The sequence below is a fragment of the Erythrolamprus reginae genome, chromosome 5, assembly GCF_031021105.1.
Source record: "Erythrolamprus reginae isolate rEryReg1 chromosome 5, rEryReg1.hap1, whole genome shotgun sequence".
NCBI classification, from domain to species: Eukaryota; Metazoa; Chordata; class Lepidosauria; order Squamata; family Dipsadidae; genus Erythrolamprus; species Erythrolamprus reginae.
This window is the reverse complement of record NC_091954.1, coordinates 85,959,011-85,979,747: the sequence shown is the minus strand read 5'-3', so window position 1 is coordinate 85,979,747 and position 20,737 is coordinate 85,959,011. Positions and strand designations below refer to the sequence as shown.

The 20,737-nt window shown below is 39.5% G+C and overlaps 1 protein-coding gene across 2 annotated transcripts in view; it reads left to right on the top strand.

Annotated features, from left to right (window-relative positions):
• SLC9A9 (solute carrier family 9 member A9) overlaps positions 1-20,737 on the top strand; it is a 280,377-nt gene that overhangs the window by 20,753 nt on the left and 238,887 nt on the right. The window contains exons 1-2 of one of the 2 annotated variants that reach the window (XM_070753366.1): positions 10,143-10,451; positions 19,414-19,616. In XM_070753366.1, coding sequence (XP_070609467.1) covers positions 10,286-10,451; positions 19,414-19,616 — 369 coding nt within the window. In that variant the 5' untranslated portion in view covers positions 10,143-10,285. Of the gene's footprint in view, positions 1-10,142; positions 10,452-19,413; positions 19,617-20,737 lie in introns of those variants that run through there. The other variant, XM_070753367.1, reaches the window with a different exon arrangement.

Genomic DNA, 20,737 nt, shown 5'->3' with positions numbered 1-20,737 from the left:
GGACAATTCCATCTGTCCGTCCATTACCCTGGGGGGGGGGGGGAATCACTAACCCCCTCAGAGAGAGTCCGCAACTTGGGCATCTTCCTCGATCCACAGCTCACATTACAGAAACATATTTTAGCTGTGGCAAGGGGAGCGTTTGCCCAGGTTTGCCTGGTGCACCAGTTGCGGCCCTATCTGGACCGGGAGTCACTGCTCACAGTCACTCATGCCCTCATCACCTCGAGGCTCGACTACTGTAATACTCTCTACATGGGGCTACCTTTGAAGAGTGTTCGGAAACTTCAAATGGTGCAGAATGCAGCTGCAAGAGCAATCATGGGCTTCCCCAAATATGCCCATGTCACACCAACATTCCACAGTCTGCATTGGTTGCCGATCATTTTCCGGTCACAATTCAAAGTGTTGGTTATGACCTATAAAGCCTTTCATGGCACCGGACCAGATTATCTCTGGGACCGCCTTCTGCCGCACGAATCCCAGCGACCAGTTGGGTCCCACAGAGTTGGCCTTCTCCGGGTCCCGTCGACTAAACAATGTAGTTTGTCGGGACCCAGAGGAAGAGCCTTCTCTGTGGTGGCCCCAGCCCTCTGGAACCAACTCCCCCCAGAGATTAGAATTGCCCCCACCCTCCTTGCCTTTCATAAGCTCCTTAAAACCCACCTCTGCCATCAGGCATGGGGGAACTAAGATATTCTTTCCTCCTAGGCCTCTACAGTTTATGCATGGTATGTTTGTATGTATGTTTGGTTTTATAAATAAGGGTTTTTTAGTTGTTTTAGTATTGGATTGTTGCATGCTGTTTTCTATCACTGTTGTCAGCCGCCCCGAGTCCACGGAGAGGGGCAGCATACAAATCCAATAAATAAAATTAATAAATAAACATGGACATGAATTGGTACTGTCCCTCTCCTAGTTCAATAGTTTCAATTCTATACATGATGGCTTACATTTAATACCATTCTGGTTTATCACTTTTATCTTTTTTAAAAAAACATTTCCCACTTTATTTAATTTTAAGCCTCTAAATTCTTGAAAATTACAGTAGTTACTCATTATAGCAATATGCTAATGAAACAATATTCATTAAATTATGGTATAAAATCTTTTATAGTACAGATGAATCTTGAGATATATCGTACCAGTCTGTGCTTTTATTATTCAGGGGAAATTCTGGACCAGCCTGTAACTACAATGAAGATGATACAAAACTCACATGGACTTCAAGGACACCCAGCTTGCTTCTCATGCTATTGTCACTATCAATATAGTGGTTGTGTGTCTCAAAGAGCTACACTGGCTTTTTTCCAAAGCAAATTTTCATTGAACCCATGGCCAACAGACATTGCTATAGCAACCACTGCACGCTAACAAAAGTCACTTCATGTATAATCATTAAGTGTCTCTATAGCAACAGCAGCTTCCAGGAAGAAAAGGAAAAGAATTCTAAAAGTGTCCCTTGGATGAAAAGAGTTTCGTGCAGAAATAAGATTGGTCTAAAAAAAGGTTGTGCAGATAAAGCATGAGGTTAAAGCAATGAAAAGTGGATATTGAAAATGAGCACAAACAATAGTTAAAGAATGAAGAACAAAGTGTAAGCAATGGGTTCCAAGTTAAACGGAAGAAAATGAAATGAAACCAAAGGAGAATAAAATGAATAAACTTTGGGGAATAGGTGGTAGCTTGGAAACTGAATCCATAAGAAGCCAATGTAATTTCTCTAGTGTTGTTATCAGCCCTTTTAAAAAATCTGTAAATTATTCAGTTGTTCTGAGAAGCATGCAGTGTCACAAACGGTAAAAGAAATTAGTCTAAACTTGATCTGTTTTTGCTGATTTTTCCATGGATCACGCTCAAAGTGATCTTTCATCCATCCTAGTCTTTCACTGCTGTATCATATAGTATATCTTTCATTATGGTTTACAGTAGTCAAATTTTCTTTTAATAGATCTTTATCATATGTGTACTGAATAAAACAATAATGAAAATATGTTTCTCAGTGCTCTATGTGCTTCATGTTAGCCAATTTTTCATGCTTCTAAGTATAGTTTAGCAGTGATCTAAAGATTATTTTCATAGTAAACAGAATTAGTGTCTGTTTTTTTAACATATGCTAATATGGGTTCATTACTGAAGATTTCTGAAGATTTTTGAAGAGCTCCTGAGTTAATCTGAAAATAAACTGCAGAAGAACGAGGATGGAGACAATATTATTTTTTTTAAAGAAATATATCCACAATTAAATATATGTGTACTTTACTGTAGAGCATGTTTGCATGTTTTACTTCCTTCTTTATCCTTAATAAGATATCACAAATAAACAATGTACTTGGTTACAAAAGCAACCAAATGCTTTTGCAAATTATACAAAATGTGAAAGTGAGGAAAATGAAATCTTCATTTAAACATTTACATTGATATGGAAGGAAGAACCATCCACTTTAAGTGGAGCCAGAGGGATTTATTCTGTTGTTAATAAGTTTCCTTGTGAAATTAAATATGTCGGAATCCAGAAAACAGAGTAGTTACTCTATGAGTTTTACATTGGATGAGAGGCTGACTAGAAATCCCAACTCTCTTGGGAGAAAAGGTTCAGGTCATTGTTCTATAATTATATTTTAAAAAGAATGTAATTAATGAATATGTATATCATTGAAATGCAAATTTTAATAGATGTATTATTCATAATGAAATAGAAAAGGAATCAGACAATATGTTTTGACATTCCTGTTACCAGCAAAATAATTGTACCCCTGGCCATATATTCGAGATTGAAAATAAATTTATAAATTTCACAATGATGTGTTAATTTGTGATCTTGTTTGAAAAATCTGTTTGAACAAAATACTTTTGCCTTTTGAAATACTGAAAGGAAAAAGTGGACTTGAAAGATTGCAAACAATTTGAGTTTTTATTTTATATGAAAATAGAGCCCCCTAGTGGAATATTTCTCCTTGAGATTTGTTACATTATATATTGTGCATTATACTAATATGTTTGCTTGACAATAGAACAATAGAATAGGAAAAAATAGAATAGAACAATTGAATTCTTTATTGGCCAAGTGTGATTGGACACACAAGGAATTTGTCTTTGGTGCATATGCTCTCAGTGTACATAAAGAAAAATAAAATGCAGTCATCAAGAATCATAAGATACAACTTAGTGATAGTCATAGGTCAATAATAAGCAATCAAATCGTACTGGGAAGCAACATTACAAATTGTAAAGATACAAGCAACATAATTATAGTCATAAGTGTGAAGAGTACTAGGAAAAATGAGAACAATAATAGTAATACAGTCTTAATAAATAATTTGACAGAGTTATGGGAATTAGTTTAGCAGAGTGATGGCATTTGGGAAAAAGCTGTTCTTGTGTTCTGGTGTGCAGTGTCCTATAGGGTCATTTTGAGGGTAGAAGTTGAAACAATTTGTGTCCAGGATGCAAGCAGTCTGTAGATATATTCATAGTCCTCCTTTTGACTCGTGCAGGTCCTCAGTGGAAGGCAGGTTGGTAGCAATTGTTTTTTTCTGCAGTTGTAATTATCCTCTGAAGTTTGTGTCTATGTTATTTGGTTGCAAAGCCACACCAGGCAGTTATGGAGGTGCAGATGACAGATGAAATAATTCCTTTGTAGAACTGAATCAGCAACTCTTTGAGCAGTTTGAGCTTTCTGTGTTTGTGCAGAAAGAACATTCTTTGTTGAGCTTTTTTTTATGATGTTTTTGATGTTAGGTGTCCGTTTTAAGTCTTGAGATATGATAGAACCTAGAAACTTGAAGGACTCTACTGTTGATACTGTGTTATCTAGTACTGAAAGAAGAGATAGTAAAGGAGGTTTTCTTGTAAAATCTACCACCATTTCTATGGTTTTGAGTGTATTTAGATCAATATTATTCTGGTTGCACCAAAAGGCTAGTTGTTCAACTTCCTATCTGTATGCAAATTCATTGTTGTCTTGAATGAGACCATTCATCTGCAAACTTCAGTACTTTAATAGAGGGATCTTTTGAGATGCAATCATTGAGAGAAGTATAGATAAAAGAAAAATGGAGAGGGCAAACAGCCCTGAGGGGGACTCCTGTGCTAATTGTACAGGTATCTGATCTGATTTTTCCTAGCTTCATCAGCTGCTTCCTGTCTGTTAGGAAGCTTATGATCCATTTACAAGTGTGGTCAGGTACAACTAGCTGATTTAGTTTAGTTAGATGAATATCTGGAATTATGGTATTGAATGTTGAGATGAAGTCTATAAAGAGTACCTTTGTATAGGTATTTGGAGATTCAAGATGATGCATAGTCATATTAACAGCATCATTTGTCAATCTATTTGCTCAGTGCGCAAATTGTAAGGGATCTAACAGCAGATCTGTGATGGTTTTCATGTGGGCCTGGACTTTCAAAGGTCTTCATAGATACAGATATTAGAACAACCGGTCTGAAGTCATTCAGTTCCTTAATGGAGGATTTCTTTGGCAGCACTGGGAAGTAGAGCATTTGTAGCAAGAAGGAACATATCACATCTCTAGTTATTTATTAAAGATGTGAGTGAAGATGGGGACAAGTTGGTCAGCACAAGCTTTTAAGCAAGAAGGAATTATCTTGTCTATGCCTGGTGCTTTTCCTGGCTTTTGTCTGTGAAAAGCCAGAATGCACCTCATTCTCTGTAATCACCAGAGGTGGTGGACCAAATGGGATGGAGTAGGTTGTAGGAGCCTTAACTGTTGTTGGTAAGTCTAGGATGTGGATTGTGGAGATGGGTGGCAATAGTTTCCTCTCAAACCTACAGTAAAACACATTCAGGTCATCTGCCTGTGGTTGATTTCCTTTAGCATGGGATCCATCTGGTTTGTAGTAACTGGTGATATTTTAAATAATTTTCCACATGTTTTCTGATTTATTTGTTGAGAATTCATTGCTTAGCTTTTCAGAGTAACGTTTTTTTTGCTGCTCTGATCTCCCTTTTTAATACATTTCTGGCCTGATTTTACACCATTCTATCACCTTTTCTGTAGGTTTCCTCTTTGGTACAATGTGGCTGCCTAAGGTTAGCTGTGAATCAAGGTCAGGGGTGGGCTACTGGCCGTAATGCCTAATTGGGCTCACCTCCACAGCTCTGGAGGTCCTGGGAGTTCTAGCGGAGTTATGCTGCTGCACCCGTGCAGGTAGAGAAATTGTGCACGAAGACGCAGGTGCACCCATGTTCCAGTGAGATCGTTTGCTTCCGTCCTCTCTCTAATCCTATTTAACATTTACATGAAGCCACTGATAAGATCATTCGATGGCACGGGGTGAAGTATTAGCATTACACTTATGCTGATGATGCCAAGTTGTACATCTCCATCCTATACCAGTTCAGTGAAGCAGTTGATTTATGTGCTGGTGCCTGGAGGCCATAAGAGTCTGGATGGGTGTTAACAGGTTCAAGCTTAACCCGGACAAGACCGAGTGGCTTTGGGCATTCCCTCCAAAGGACCATACCATCTGTCCATCCTTGACCCTCAGAAAGGGTCCACAACTTGGGGGTCCTCCTGGATCCTCAGCTGAGGCTTGAGCAACATCTCTCAGCTGTGGCCAGGGGAATCTTTGCACAGGTTTACCAGTGTACTAGTTGTGGTTCTACCTGAACCAGGCTCTGCTCATGGTCACACATGCCCTTATCAGCTCATGGCTCGATTATTGCAATGTGATCTACATGGGGCTACCCTTGAAAAGTGTTCGGAGACTGCAACTAGTCCAGAACGCAGCCAGGTAACCTGTTTTGGGTATACCCAGGTACAACCATGTCATACCAACATTCTGTGAGCTGCACTGTCTTCCAATTGGTTTCCAGTCATAATTCAAGGTGTTGGTTATCACCTATAAAGCCCTTCATGGCTTAGGGCCAGACTATCTTAGGGATAGTACCTGCTGTACCTGAAGGACCACCAGAGGTGGCAGATATGCTAATGACAGTAGTCTGACTTAGAGGAGGAGGGGAAAGATCAGGAGCCTTTGCTAGATGCCCACTTTAGAAGACTAAGACAAAGACAAGAATACTTGTATGGGAAAAGAAAGTAGTCTGTAGTTTGTAACTCTAGGGAATTGTTGACCACTCCCTATAGGTATTTAAGGGTGATGTATGAGTTATTTGGGGTGGAGTTTTTACTTTTTAAAGAATTTTTTACTACCTATTCAACCAAAACAGTGACTGGGAGCTGCAGAGTCATGGCTGCTGCATTCTGGACTAACTATAGCAGAAGTGAAATGCTACCATTTTGGGTTAGTTCGCCCAAACTGGTAGTAACAAATGCTTTTAAAAATTAAAAAAGAAGATTACAAGGATCAGCACGCCTGATTGTCACAGCTGATTAACTTCTCTTTTTTCACTTTTTAAAGCACTTTTTACTTCCTATTCAACCAGAATGGTTACTCTGGGAGGTTCCTGCTTATTTCAGGGGCCATTTTGTGTGAAGCCCAGCTGCTCTGGCATTGTGTATGAATCAGTTATATGGGGTCAGTTGTGTAGCTTTTGTGTTATTTATGTATAAAGTGTGATAGTTTGTTTTTGACCACTCTGTAACTCTGAAGTTCCTGCTTGTGCGAAACTCCTGCATTGCATGTGAGTTGTGTAAGTTTTTTGTATTTCTGTGTAAAGTATGATAGTTGGTTTTCGATGCCACGCCCATCCGGTCACATGATCACCAAGCCATAGTCACCTGATCACCTGATCATCAAGCCACACCCACCCAGTCACATGACTACCAAGCCACGCCCACAGAACCGGGCAGGGAAAGTTTTTAGATTTCACCACTGAACTATAAATGTTTAGTCCACTCCAAAGCATTGAGTCTGATACAATTGTTCAACCATATGATGTCTTAGGCCAATCATCCAGCTGTCCTGGTCCAGGTATCTATAGTAATAATCAAATCTGAGATTTTCAAATGCCCAGATGTTTATTTACAAATAGCAACTCTATTTTGGCTTTATCTCATCTGATCTTTTGCTCCATTCTGATTGATTCAGTCTTTCCACGGCTTTTTCTATTTGGTCCAGAATACATCATGTTACTTTTCTCCCAGTGGTGAGAGATTTCACAGAAATGTTAAGTATCAGAGGAAAAGATAGTGTCTCGCAGGACCTCACCCTGAACTGAATCAATTAAATTAATCAGAATAACAGAGTTGGAAGGGATATTGGGGGTCTTCCATTCCAACCCCCTGCACAAACAGATCCTATATTCTTGCAAAAAAAGTGGCTGTCCTGCCTGTTCTTAAAAGCCTCCAGTAATGATGCACCCACAACTTCTGAAGTGAATAGACGGGTGTTTCTTATATATATTTCCCAAAGAGCCATGTAACAGGTACTATATTGGAACCACTGGGAAAATTAAAATAGTAGCTGAGTACTAGAAAAAGAAGGATTCCAAGGAAGACTGAGTTGTAAACCTAATCCTACGTAGAGCTTACAAAACTTTTGCCAGACCCATCCTCGAATACAGCTCATCTGCTTGGAGCCCATATTGCATCTCAGACATTAACACCCTTGAAAATGTCCAGAGATACTTCACCAGAACAGCCCTTCACTCCTCCATTCGAAATAGAATACCCTATGAGACTAGACTTTCAATCCTGGGCCTAGAAATTTTAGAACTAAGACGCCTTAAACATGATCTAAGTATTGCCCACAAGATCATATGCTGCAGCGTCCTGCCTGTTGGCGACTACTTCAGCTTCAACCACAACAACACAAGAGCACACAACAGATTTAAACTTAATATTAACCGCTCCAAATTTGACTGTAAAAAATATGACTTCAGTAACCGAGTTGTCGAAGCGTGGAACTTATTACCGGACTCCATAGTGTCATCCCCAAATCCCCAACACTTTACCCTTAGATTATCTACGGTTGACCTATCCAGATTCCTAAGAGGTCAGTAAGGGGCGAGTACAAGTGCACTAGAGCAGCGTTTCCCAACCGGTGTGCCGCAGCACACTAGTGTACCGCGAGACACGGCCAGGTGTGCTGCAAAGCTAGGGAAGCTCCAGCTGGGCGGGGCGCTGCCGGTGCCTCCGACCTCCCGGCTCCTGCCCGATGCCGCGGTTTCTGGCGCTCTCCTGCTGGGCCCCAAAGAAGGAAGGCAGGAAGAAGGAGAGCTTCATTCTTTGCGCCTTTTTCCCGCCTTCCTTCTTTGGGGCCCAGTAGGAGAGCACCAGAAACCACGGCATCGAGCAGGAACCGGGAGGTCGGAGGCACTGGCAGCGCCCCGCCCAGCTGGAGCTTCCCTGGCGTCGGCGGCAAGTGTCCTTTGGGGCCCGGCGGGAGGGCACTGGCGGTGGGAGCGGGGGGTGGCAGCTGCAGCAGCGCAGGCAGTCGCGGGGAGATGGTGGTGGGAGCGGGGGGTGGGGGGCTGGCTGCAGCGGCCGCAGGCAGTCGCGGTGAGATGGCAGTCGCGGGGAGATAGTGGGGAGATGGCAGCGGCCGCAGGCAGTCGCGGGAGAGCTCCAGGGTGGAGGCACCGACGGTGGCAATTGGACGTGCTGCTGGACGCTGTAATTGCTGGCGCTGCGGGCCTGGCATATACGGCGTCCAGCAGCACGTCCAGCTGCCGCCGTCAGGGCTCCCGCATGCAGTCAGCTGAGAGAGAGAGAGAAAGAAAGAGAGACATATAAGAGAGGCAGAGAGAGAGAGAAAGAGAGACATAGCAAGAGAGGCAGAGAAAGAGAGACAGCAACAGAGGCAGAGAGAGAGAGAGAAAGAAAGAGAGACATAGCAAGAGAAAGAGAGACATAGCAAGAGAGGCAGAGAGAGAAAGGAAGAGAGAGAAAGAGAGAGAAAGAAAGAAAGAGAGATAGAAAGAGAGGCAAAGAGAAAGAAAAAGACATATAGCAAGAGACAGTGAATAAGAGAGAGAGAGCAAGAAAGAAAAAAGCAAGAAAGAGATAGCAAGGGAGACAGAGAGAGAGAGAGAGCAAGGGAGAGAGAAAAACATAGAGGAAGGGAAAGAGGGAGAGAGAAAGAGAGCAAAAAAGAGAGGAAGAAAGAAAGAGGGATGGAGAGAGAGAAAGAAGGGAAGGAAGGAAAAGAGAGGAAGAGGGAGAAATAGAGCGAAAGGGAGGAAGAGAGAGGGGTTTTTTGTCCAAACTTTTCTTTACCCCCCCCCCGCGCCCCCCTTCAATGTTCCCAAGGATTTTGAAAATATGGATAATGTGCCGCGACTCAAAAAAGGTTGGGAAACACTGCACTATAGTGCCTTCTGTCCTCTGTCCTATTGCTCTCCTATATCTCCTATACCTTTCTTCTATTCCTATATCTCTTCTTCTATTCTTTCATTGATATGTTCTATTACTATATCTTCCTATCTATTATTTCTTAGATATATTTTACTATGAGTATCTCCTCTATAACCTTCATCATGTATTTTACTATGTGTATATAGATATATACCCACTAAAACCCTAATTGTGTATTGGACTAAATAAATAAATAAATAAAAAATAGCTGTCTATAGTGAGACCTACTGGAACTTCACAGCTGAACTTCACAGATCATATGCCAAAGTGAGCTGATTTAGTTTTTCCTATATGTAAGCAATTTCTTTTTTTAAATGTGTTTGATGCATAAAGACATTGAATGTTCACCTCATCTAATATTTGCCTTTAGTGTGAGATGAAGCTCTTCATCCCTAAGTTGCCAAACAGATAATCAATACCATATTTAAGAACTGTGACACCACCATTATTGACTAGAGTGTCTTGCTCCGATAGGACAGAATCACAGTAAAGGTTATTCCAACAGATAGTCTAGCAAGTTACCAATATATCCTGCAAATCCAGGCCTTTGATTTAATTAATTTAACCGAGGGTTGTTGTGTTGATTCTGCTTTAGTGTTAATAAAACTTTAAAATCTAAAATAGTGGTGGCTACTATATTATACTTAAATATAACACCTAAGTATAATATATTTATGTTTAATTTATACAATAAATAAATGTTTTTAACGTAATGAATCCTTCCCTTCCCTAAGAAAAATGAAAATATTGATGAAGCTTCAAGAGAGAAAATGAGACAGGATAGCTTTAAGAAGAAAACAGGAAGTTGTAACCAGAATCCAGCTGAATTCTCAGCTGTGGCAGTATGCCGAGAGGCTGCAAATAAGGCAGATGTTTCTGTTGTGCTTTTTTATGCTTTTTTATAAAAGCAGGCATTCAGGATTTAATCTGGGGTGTTTTCTTTAGTTTGGCATTGTTTAGTTACTTTGTTAAGAAAGTATATAGAATAGTATTAAAAAAGCAAGATGAAGAAATTGCAATCAATAAAAGATGAGGAGCATTTTTATCATCAGGGTGCTGTGGAACTATTGGTCTTTAATTTTTTGCTCATCCTCACAATTCTTACAATTTGGCTGTTTAAAAATCACAGATTCCGCTTTTTGCATGAAACAGGAGGGGCCATGGTTTACGGTGAGTGTTTTCACTGAAAAAAGCTTTGCATTTAAACTTTTTCCACTGCTTTAATTAAACATTTCACCTAAGTGGTGAATAAAATCTCAAGCAAAACAAAGGCATTAATTTAAAAATTGCAAGACTCTTGAGCAATAAAGAAAAAATGCAATTGATTGATTCTGTCTCTTTCTGTTACTTTCTCTCTTTCTTCTCTAATACGGAAAGTTAAAAGGAATCTTGTCAAGGAATCAAATGTCATGTGCACACTGCCAACAAAATTCTTTTTGCTGAACACATTAACTTTGGAAACAAATTACTTAGTCTGGTTTGAAGAAATACATTTTATTAGTATGATCAAGAGTATTGGGTGACATTTGTCTATCATTATAAGTGATGGCGGCAAAACAAGTCTTTATTAAAAACAGAGTGGATTTGCCTGGGTTCAATTTCTGATGTCGTTTCGGGAACCTGAACATCTGTCTAGTTCTTGCTAGCTTTAAAAAAAGGTAGTGAAAAATGAGACTCTCTAGATATTTTTTACTCCCTCTGCCTTTTTGTAGCTTACTAATTTTTTAAAAAATGCTTTGCGTTTCCTGTGTTTTATATGGAAGCTGTACATAAGGATCTTCTTCAAACACCACAACTAAGAAACACATACTATGTAATTATAACGTGTTATGTGTCATAGTTTTTTTTTTAAAAAAATGTGTGCTTATGTTCATTTCCCTCATGGTGAGAAAATGAAGTAGTTTGCAACCAGCAAGATCTCTCTCACCCAGTTAATCAGCCTTGCTATACCTATAGGGACAGATAGCATCTGATTGGTTTCAATGTGTAAATTGTAACTGCATTTCTATATTATAAATTCAGTCCTATCAGGATCTGTTGAATATGCTGGTTTAAAAAAAAACAATTGTTTGACTATTGCATCATTTGTTGGATTTGATTCTCAAAATTAGAGAAAGAAGAATCATTTATGCATATTTTAATTCTGACGAATCCATGAAAAAAATACAATAAAATTGCTTTGTGTATGTGAATAGATATATTCAAGCCATGCTTGCAAACTTTGAACCTTCAGCTATATCTAAATACAGCGTCTACTATGTTGCATCATTGGCTAGGCTTTTAGAAGTTAAAACATATGCTCCATTCATTTAAGCAATACTTAGTAGATGCATGTAAATTATTCACTAAGGTGAAGTGGTCCCATTCAAGGATATGAAATACCACAGCTTGTGAAAGATTTGCAAGGCTGCTTTGAAGCATTTCTGAAATCTTTTAACTATGTATTTAAATAGCCCAAAGCTCATCTAGTGAGGAACTGAAATGTAATATTTTCTTGTGTGCAAAAATGGTTAAAGCTACTTTGTGATTTCAAGGTACAGGCCTAGAAGAGGACTTTGGTCTCTAAATAAGCAACTAAGCAAAAGTGAGCCTAAGATAACAAATTTGAAAAGAACCAGGACAGCAAATATAGGCTGCTATCTATGCTGCTTTTTGGCACTGTCTCTCGTATTACATTTAGAATAGAAACAGTAATAGTAACAGAGGTGGAAGGGACCTTGTAGGTCATCTAGTCCAGTTCCCCAGTCATTTCCAACCTCTGAAGGCAAGCTGTTCCACTGGTTGATTGCTCTCACTGTCAGAAATGTTCTCCTTATTTCCAGGTTGAATCTCTCCTTGGTTAGTCTCCATCCATTATTCCTTGTCTGACTTTCTGTTATCTTGGAAAATAGCCTGAACACCCCCCACCCTCCCACCCCCACGGCAGCCCTTCAAATATTAGAACACTGCTATCATGTCTCCACTGGTCCTTCTCTTCATTAGACTAGCCATGCCCAGTTCCTGCAACCATTCTTCATATGTTTTAGTCTCCAGTCCCCTAATCATCCTACTGGGCGATCATAAGTTGGGAAACAGTTCATTTGCGGCCTCTAGGTGGCCAGGGGAAGCTGTTTTCACCCTCTCCAGGCATTGAGTTATGAGTGTGGGCACTCACGCATACACAATAGCATGCGCCCATGCACTTTCGGCACCTGAGAAAAAAAAGGTTTGCCATCACTGCTCTACAGTCTCTACATCTTTTTTATTTTTATTTATTTATTTTATTTTATTTGCCATGCAAATATAGTACAGTATTGTATTGTAGTATGTTTAACATAATATAAGTATAAAGTAGAGATAGAAAAGATAAAAACACATTAGGACGGGAGCGGTAAGCACAAAGATGCACTTATGCACGTCCTTTACAGACCTCTTAGAAAAGGGGAGAGGTCGATTTTAGATAACATAAGGTTGAAGATTTTGGGATTGGGGGAAGAAACAACAGAGGTCGGTAGTGAATTCCAGGCGTTGACCACTCTGTTGCTGAAATCGTATTTTCTGCAGTCTAGTTTGGAGCGATTTATATTTAGTTTGTATCTATTGCATGCTCTTGTGTTGCTGTTGTTAAAGGTGAAGTAGTCGCCAACAGGGAGTACATTGTGATGTATGATTTTTTATGAACAACTGTTAAATCAGCTCGGAGACGGCGTAGCCGTAAATTTTCTAAACATAGTAATTGAAGTCTGGAGGAGTAAGGTAATTTGTTGTGTGAGGAGGAATGGAGGATTCTTCTTGTGAAGTATTTCTGGACTCCTTCAATTGTATTAATGTCTGTTATGCAGTGAGGATTCCATACAAGTGAGCTGTATTCAAGAATTGGTCTGACAAATGTTTTGTATGCTCTGGTTAGTAGATCGGTGCTTCTAGAGAAGAAGCTGCATAGAATCAATGGTAGTTAAAATGATGGTGGTAGTTGACATCAGTGGTAGTTAAAATGATGGAGACTCTACTCAAAAAGAGGATAAATCAGCACCTAAAAAACAATAACTTATTGGACCCAAATCAGCATGGCTTTACTGAAGGCAAATCATGTCAGACTAATCTCATTGATTTCTTTGACTATGTCACAAAGGTGTTGGATGAAGGTGGTGCCGTGGATATTGCCTACCTGGACTTCAGCAAAGCCTTTGATACGGTTCCACATAAAGAGATGTTAGATAAATTAGTGAAGATTGGACTTAATCCCTGGATAGTTCAATGGATTTGCAGCTGGCTGAAGCGTAGACATCAGAGAGTTATTGTTAATGGTGAGTATTCTGAGCAGAGTCAGGTTACAAGCGGTGTGCCACAAGGGTCTGTTTTGGGTCCTATTCTTTTTAATATGTTTGTGAGTGACATAGGGGAAGGTTTGGTAGGGAAGGTTTGCCTATTTGCCGATGACTCTAAAGTGTGCAATAGGGTTGATATTCCTGGAGGCGTCTGTAATATGGTAAATGATTTAGCTTTACTAGATAAATGGTCAAAGCAATGGAAACTGCAGTTTAATGTTTCCAAATGTAAAATAATGCACTTGGGGAAAAGGAATCCTCAATCTGAGTATTGTATTGGCAGTTCTGTGTTAGCAAATACTTCAAAAGAAAAGGATTTAGGGGTAGTGATTTCTGACAGTCTCAAAATGGGTGAACAGTGCAGTCAGGCGGTAGGAAAAGCAAGTAGGATGCTTGGCTGCATAGCTAGAGGTATAACAAGCAGGAAGAGGGAGATTATGATCCCGCTATATAGAATGCTGGTGAGACCACATTTGGAATACTGTGTTCAGTTCTGGAGACCTCACCTACAAAAAGATATTGACAAAATTGAACGGGTCCAAAGACGGGCTACAAGAATGGTGGAAGGTCTTAAGCATAAAACGTATCAGGAAAGACTTCATGAACTCAATCTGTATAGTCTGGAGGACAGAAGGAAAAGGGGGGACATGATCGAAACATTTAAATATATTAAAGGGTTAAATAAGGTCCAGGAGGGAAGTGTTTTTAATAGGAAAGTGAACACAAGAACAAGGGGACACAATCTGAAGTTAGTTGGGGGAAAGATCAAAAGCAACATGAGAAAATATTATTTCACTGAAAGAGTAGTAGATCCTTGGAACAAACTTCCAGCAGACGTGGTAGATAAATCCACAGTAACTGAATTTAAACATGCCTGGGATAAACACATATCCATCCTAAGATAAAATACAGAAAATAGTATAAGGGCAGACTAGATGGACCAGGAGGTCTTTTTCTGCCGTCAGACTTCTATGTTTCTATGTTTCTAGAATTAAGTTTGTGACTCTTGTGCTTTTTTGGCAATGCTGTTGCAGTGGTCCTTGGCACTTTATTTATTTATTTATTATTTGGATTTGTATGCCGCCCCTCTCCGAAGACTCGTGGCGGCTCACAACAAGTGAAAAACAATCCAATACAATCCAATTAATTAAAATATTACAAGTTTAAGAGAATCCCCAATACTAACATACACACATACAGGCATACCATATATAACTTCAACGTGCCCAGGGGGAGATATTTAGTTTCCCCATGCCTGACGGCAAAGGTGGGTTTTGAGGAGTTTACGGAAGGCAGGAAGAGTAGGGGCAGTTCTGATCTCCGGGGGGAGTTGGTTCCAGAGGGCCGGTGCCGCCACAGAGAAGGCTCTCCCCCTGGGGCCCGCCAACCGGCATTGTTTAGTTGACGGGACCCGGAGGAGGCCCACTCTGTGGGACCGAATCGGTCGCTGGGATTCGTGCGGCAGAAGGCGGTCTCGGAGATATTCTGGTCCAGTGCCATGAAGGGCTTTAAAGGTCATAACCAACACTTTGAACACTTAGGTCATTGGAAATGAGTACTCCAAGGTTTTTGACTGAGTGAGGGTTTAGTGACCAAAACTGGATGCAGTACTAGGTGTGGTCTAACTAAGGCTTTATAGAGTGGTATTAGCACCTTCATAGACCTAGATTGCATCCCTGTATGCAATTTAGGATTGCATTGGCTTTTTGGCTGCAGCTGCACATTGCTGGTTCATGTTTAGCTGGTTGTCTACTAAGACTCCAAGATTCCTCTCGCAGTCACTGCTATTGAGTGTGGTTTCTCCTAGTTTGTATGTATATTTTTGGTTTTTCTTAGCTAAGCCCTTACTCTTCTCTGCATTAAATTTCATTTTACTAGATAGGCCCCAGTGTTCCAGTCTGTCAAGATCTATCTGGATCTCAAGTCTGTCCACTGGGGTATTAGTTATTCCTGCAAATCTGGTTAGTTTCCCTTCTATTCCCTTATCTAGGTCATTTATGAAGATATTAAAGCATACTGGGCCCAGGATGGAACTTTGTGCTATTCCACTGATTACTTCTCTCCATGTAGACTTAGATCCATTGAGGACTACTGATTGAGCACTATTAGTCAGCCAGTTGTGAATCCATCTAATAGCCGAAGCCTGGCGGCATAAGTGAGTCTGAAGACTCTTATAGAAGGCAAGGAGGTTGGGGGCAGTGCAAATATCCTGGGGAGAGCAGAATCCAGAGGGCCGGGGCCTCACAGAGAAGGCTTTTTTCCTAGGGTTCACCAAATGACATTGTCTAGTTGACAGGACCTGGAGAAGGCCGACTCTGTGGGACTTGACTGGTCGCTGGGATTCATGCGGCAGCAGGCAGTCCCGTAGGTATTCTGGCCCGATGCCATGTAGGGCTTTGTAGGTCATAACCAACACTTTGAATTGAGTCCATAAGCCAATGCAGACTGCGGAGTGTTGGAGAGATATGTCCATGTCTGGACAAGCTCATGACAGCTCGTGCGTCTGCGTTCTGCACAATTTGTAGTTTCCGAACGCTCCTCAAAGTTAGAGAGCCTTGCAGTAGTCGAATGTCAAGGTGATAAGGGCATGAGTGACCGTGAGCAGAGACTCCTTGTCCAAATAAGCTGCAACTGGTGCACCAGGTGAACATGGGCAAACACCCCCCTTGCCAAAGCCGAAAGATGATGTTCTAAAGTCAGCTCTGGGTCGAGGAGGCTGCCCAAGTTGTGGACCCTCGCTGGGGGGGTCAGAGATTTCCTCCCCAGGTGTCGAACAGACAGATAGAAGTGTCCTTGGGAGGCAAAACCCACATCCACTCCGTCTTGTCAGGATTGAGTTTGAGCCAGTTAGCACCCATCCAAACCCTAACAGCCTCCAGACACCAGCACACCACTTCCACTGCTTCATAGAGTGGACACGGAGTGGAGATGTATAATAATAAATTTTTATTTACGGTCAAAGACCATCAATATAATATTAATAATAATTAAAAGGAAAAAGAACAGGAAACAGGACTTTTGGCTGAGCAACCAAGATTGACCCATCGTAACTATACAAGAGATGTACATATTTCACTACGAAGGCACACATTTGCAATGAATCCCCGCTGCTGCCGCACAGAATCTGGCCACCTGTGCCGTAATATAACTGGGTGTCATCAGCATACTGATGACAATTCACCCCATGCCCTCAGATGAGTCTGCATTACTATTACTATTAGTCTCCTCATTGTTCCTATCAGCCAGCTCATCCCACTTATGGCTGTATGACTGTAATTTGTTGCTTATATCCTTATGATCCTTATTAATTTTGATTGTTTCCTGATTGCTTATTTCTACCCTGTGACAATGATTAAGTGTTGTACGTCATGATTCTTGAAATATGTATATTTTCTTTTATGTGCACTGAAAGCATATGCACCAAAGACAAATTCCTTATGTGTCCAATCACACGTAGCCAATAAAGAATTCTATTCTATTCTATAATAGCGATTATTTTCTTAGCAGCTGATACAGTTCAAAACAAGTATGTCTATAAAGTGGATGCAGGAAGTGGGCTGAATGTAAACTTAGGGGAGTTATGGTGGCGCAGCAGTGTTTTTGGCTGATTCTGCTCACTGCCAGGTTCTATCTTGACTAGCTCAAGGTTGACTCAGCCTTCCGTCCTTCCAAATTTGGTAACGTGAGGACCCAGATTGTTGGGTGCGATATGCTGACTATCTAAACTGCTTAGAGAGTGCTGAAAATCACTATGAAGCAGTATATAAGTCTAAGTGATATTGCTACTGCTAAGATATTTTCATAAAGACCTATAATAGTTTTATTACATATGACAGCATTTTGAACTTTAAACCATAAAGGAAGAGATTTATTGTTTTATTTTATTTTTTTATAATATTTTTATTGATTTTCAAAAAAGAGACAAAGACATACAACATTAAACATTTAAGGAGCTGCCATTGCTCCACTTGTCATAGAAGTCTAACTATTACAGAAATATAAAAAACCTAACTGTAGTCAGATCAAAGCAGTAATACCACACATGTAAGTTACATTCTTATTAAATTCAACTCTATTTTTATAATATTAAACTTAATATTTAAATTTCTTTATATTTTAAGATATTCTATACTTAAACAAAAAAGAGAAGTTATTAGTAATACAGAAGAAAAAGAAAAATGAAAGAATATACACTTCTAAGTTAGTTATACTATATACTAATTCATTCTATCTTATAATTAACTATTAATACCATTTTTAAAATTCCACCAGTCATATACTTTATTCCATATTTTATAAAATTCTATTTCAGTTTGATTATTTAAATATTTAGTCATCATATCTAGTTCCGCACTTTCTATGATTTTTTAAAATACTTCAGTGTCTTTTGGTAGAGATTTATTGTTTTAAAAGTCCTTGTCTGTTACTGATCAACCAAAAATAAAGCATGAAAAAAGAAAGTACTTGTACTTGACCAAAGTCAGAATATATAAATACACTTGCATATCACTGCCAACTGGACTGTGGGCTGTATCCTCCTTGCTATCCAAATCTGAGCCTAGTTTGCAGAGATCTAAATTCACAGGCATATTGGTCTATCATAAGAATTGTAGGCAATGTACAGTGAAGGGCTACCAAAATTTTTACTACCGTACTGATGGCGTGGCTTATGCAGGATGCCCTGCATTTTCTTTCAACATTCAGTACAAATTGGATGCTCTGGGGTGGAGCTCCATTTTTGCTACCCCACTGTGTTCCCCACCCCCAGTCTAGGCTGTGCAGATAATATCTTCACTTGTAACAGAAACTTAGCTTATCATCTCTAACAAAATAATACAATCCTGTTTTTAACTACTCATTAATTTTCAAGCTTTAAGTGTCATTTTATCAAGCCCCATCACATAGTTTCAAAGTGAAGCACGGGTATCAGCTAGTATTACATTATTGTTTGTTTGTTTGTTTGTTTGTTTATTCATTCATTCATTCATTCATTTATTTATTTATTCAATTTTTATGCCGCCCTTCTCCTTAGACTCAGGGCGGCTTACAACATGTTAGCAATAGCATTTTTTTTTTAACAGAGCTAGGCTATTGCCCCCACAATCGGGTCCTCATTTTACCCACCTCGGAAGGATGGAAGGCTGAGTCAGCCTTGACCGGTGATGAGATTTGAACCGCTGACCTTCAGATCTACAAGTCAGCTTCAGCAGCCTGCAGTACAGCACTCTACCTGCTGCGCCACCCCGGCACAAGCATTAAGAAATATGGATTTGTTACTTATTTAATTCTGTAATTAAAGGACAATAATTTATTGTTTTATTATATGTTGTAAGCCACCCCGAGTCCTGAGAGAGGGGCGGCATAGGAATCCAATAAATAGGCAAATTGATAACCTCGGCTTTTACTTTAAAAAAAAAAAAAGCCTACTCCAGCTTTGTGCTATTATAGGGACTATAACTTCCATAATTCTATTTTTGGCCATACATCATTATATATGTAATTGGGAAACTTTGTTTGTAAGTAATAATAAAATTTCTAAAGAACAAGGAAGCAATGCAGTATTCAGGGGAAATGGCTTTATTAATCAGCATTTTTAACACTATTTACATGTGTCACAAAATACTTTTTTTAAAAAAAGAGTGGGTGTTTATTGATATTATGCTTTAATGTGCCCTGATGCTGTGCAAATAAATTCAAAGAAGTGTTTCAAACTATGTGAGACAAATTAACTTCTACAAAGGTAGGTGCTTTGTAGCGTGTTCCCTGAGAAGCTTTTGCTTTGGGGAAACCTTTCATTTTTATGGATTGTCTCTTTGCCTCTCTAGGTCTCGTCATGGGATTAATTTTACGGTATGCCACAGCTCCCTCTGATTTTGAAATTGGAAATGTCTATGACTGTGAGAAACTCAAGGCTGGCTTACCCACCCTTCTTATCAACATCACAAATCAAGTGTATGAATATCAGTACAGAAGGGAAATAAGCCAGCTTAATGTCAATGCACACCAAGGGAATGCAATGCTACAAAAGGTAAGGTAATGTCTTCTTGGCTTAGGTGATCTTACAGTATTGTTATTTCTGATTGATTAGTATAATGCTCCTAAGAAGAGAATCAGAGTGATTTAAATGTGCAGCCCAAGAGGTTTGTTTCTCATATCAATTGCAATTTCTATTTGCAATAAGAAAATAAGCACATCTATTTCACCCTTTCTGCTTTCATGCTTCAAAGGCTGTGGTGACTGTAAGAAGATTGCACATGGAAGTCATGTTATGCAAAAAATGAGCAAGAAGCTATCAATCTCTGTAAGTTAAATTGGTTTTTATCAGTCTTCCTAGTTTAAGTTCCACCATTCACTCTGTTCAAGAATAGGGGACCCATCAAGACAAAAACTAACAAACGAAAAAACCATGTTGGTTCCTAAGTATAAACCACTCTGTGGCTTCTTTTTCTTTTGAATTGGTCAGTTATTTTCCCTGTTGGATGATCTACCGAATGACCTACTCCTCTAAACTCATTTTTTTTTTTTGGTCCAATACACAATGAGTGTTTTAGTGGGTATATATCTATATACACATAGTAAAATACATGATGAAGGTTATAGAGGAGATACTCATAGTAAAATATATTTAAGAAATAATAGAAAAGAAGATATAGTAATAGAACATATCAATGAAAGAATAGAAGAAGAGATATAGGAATAGAAGAAAGGAATAGGAGATATAGGAGAGCAATAGGACAGGGGACGGAAGGCACTTTAGTGCACTTGTATTCGCCCCTTACTGACCTCTTAGGAATCTGGATAGGTCAACCGTAGATAATCTAAGGGTAAAGTGTTTTGGGTTTTGGGGATCACACTATGGAGTACGGTAATGAGTTCCATGCTTTGACAACTCGGTTACTGAAGTCGTATTTTTTACAGTCAAGTTTGGAGCGGTTAATATTAAGTTTAAATCTGTTGTGTGCTCTTGTATTGTTGTGGTTGAAGCTGAAATAGTCGCCGACAGGCATGACGTTGCAGCATATGATCTTGTGGGCAATACTTAGATCTTGTTTAAGGCATCTTAGTTCTAGACTTTCTTTTTTATAGAAGGACTAAACTATTTAGGAAATAATCTCTGAAATTTCATTGTCCATTTTCTAAATAATATTT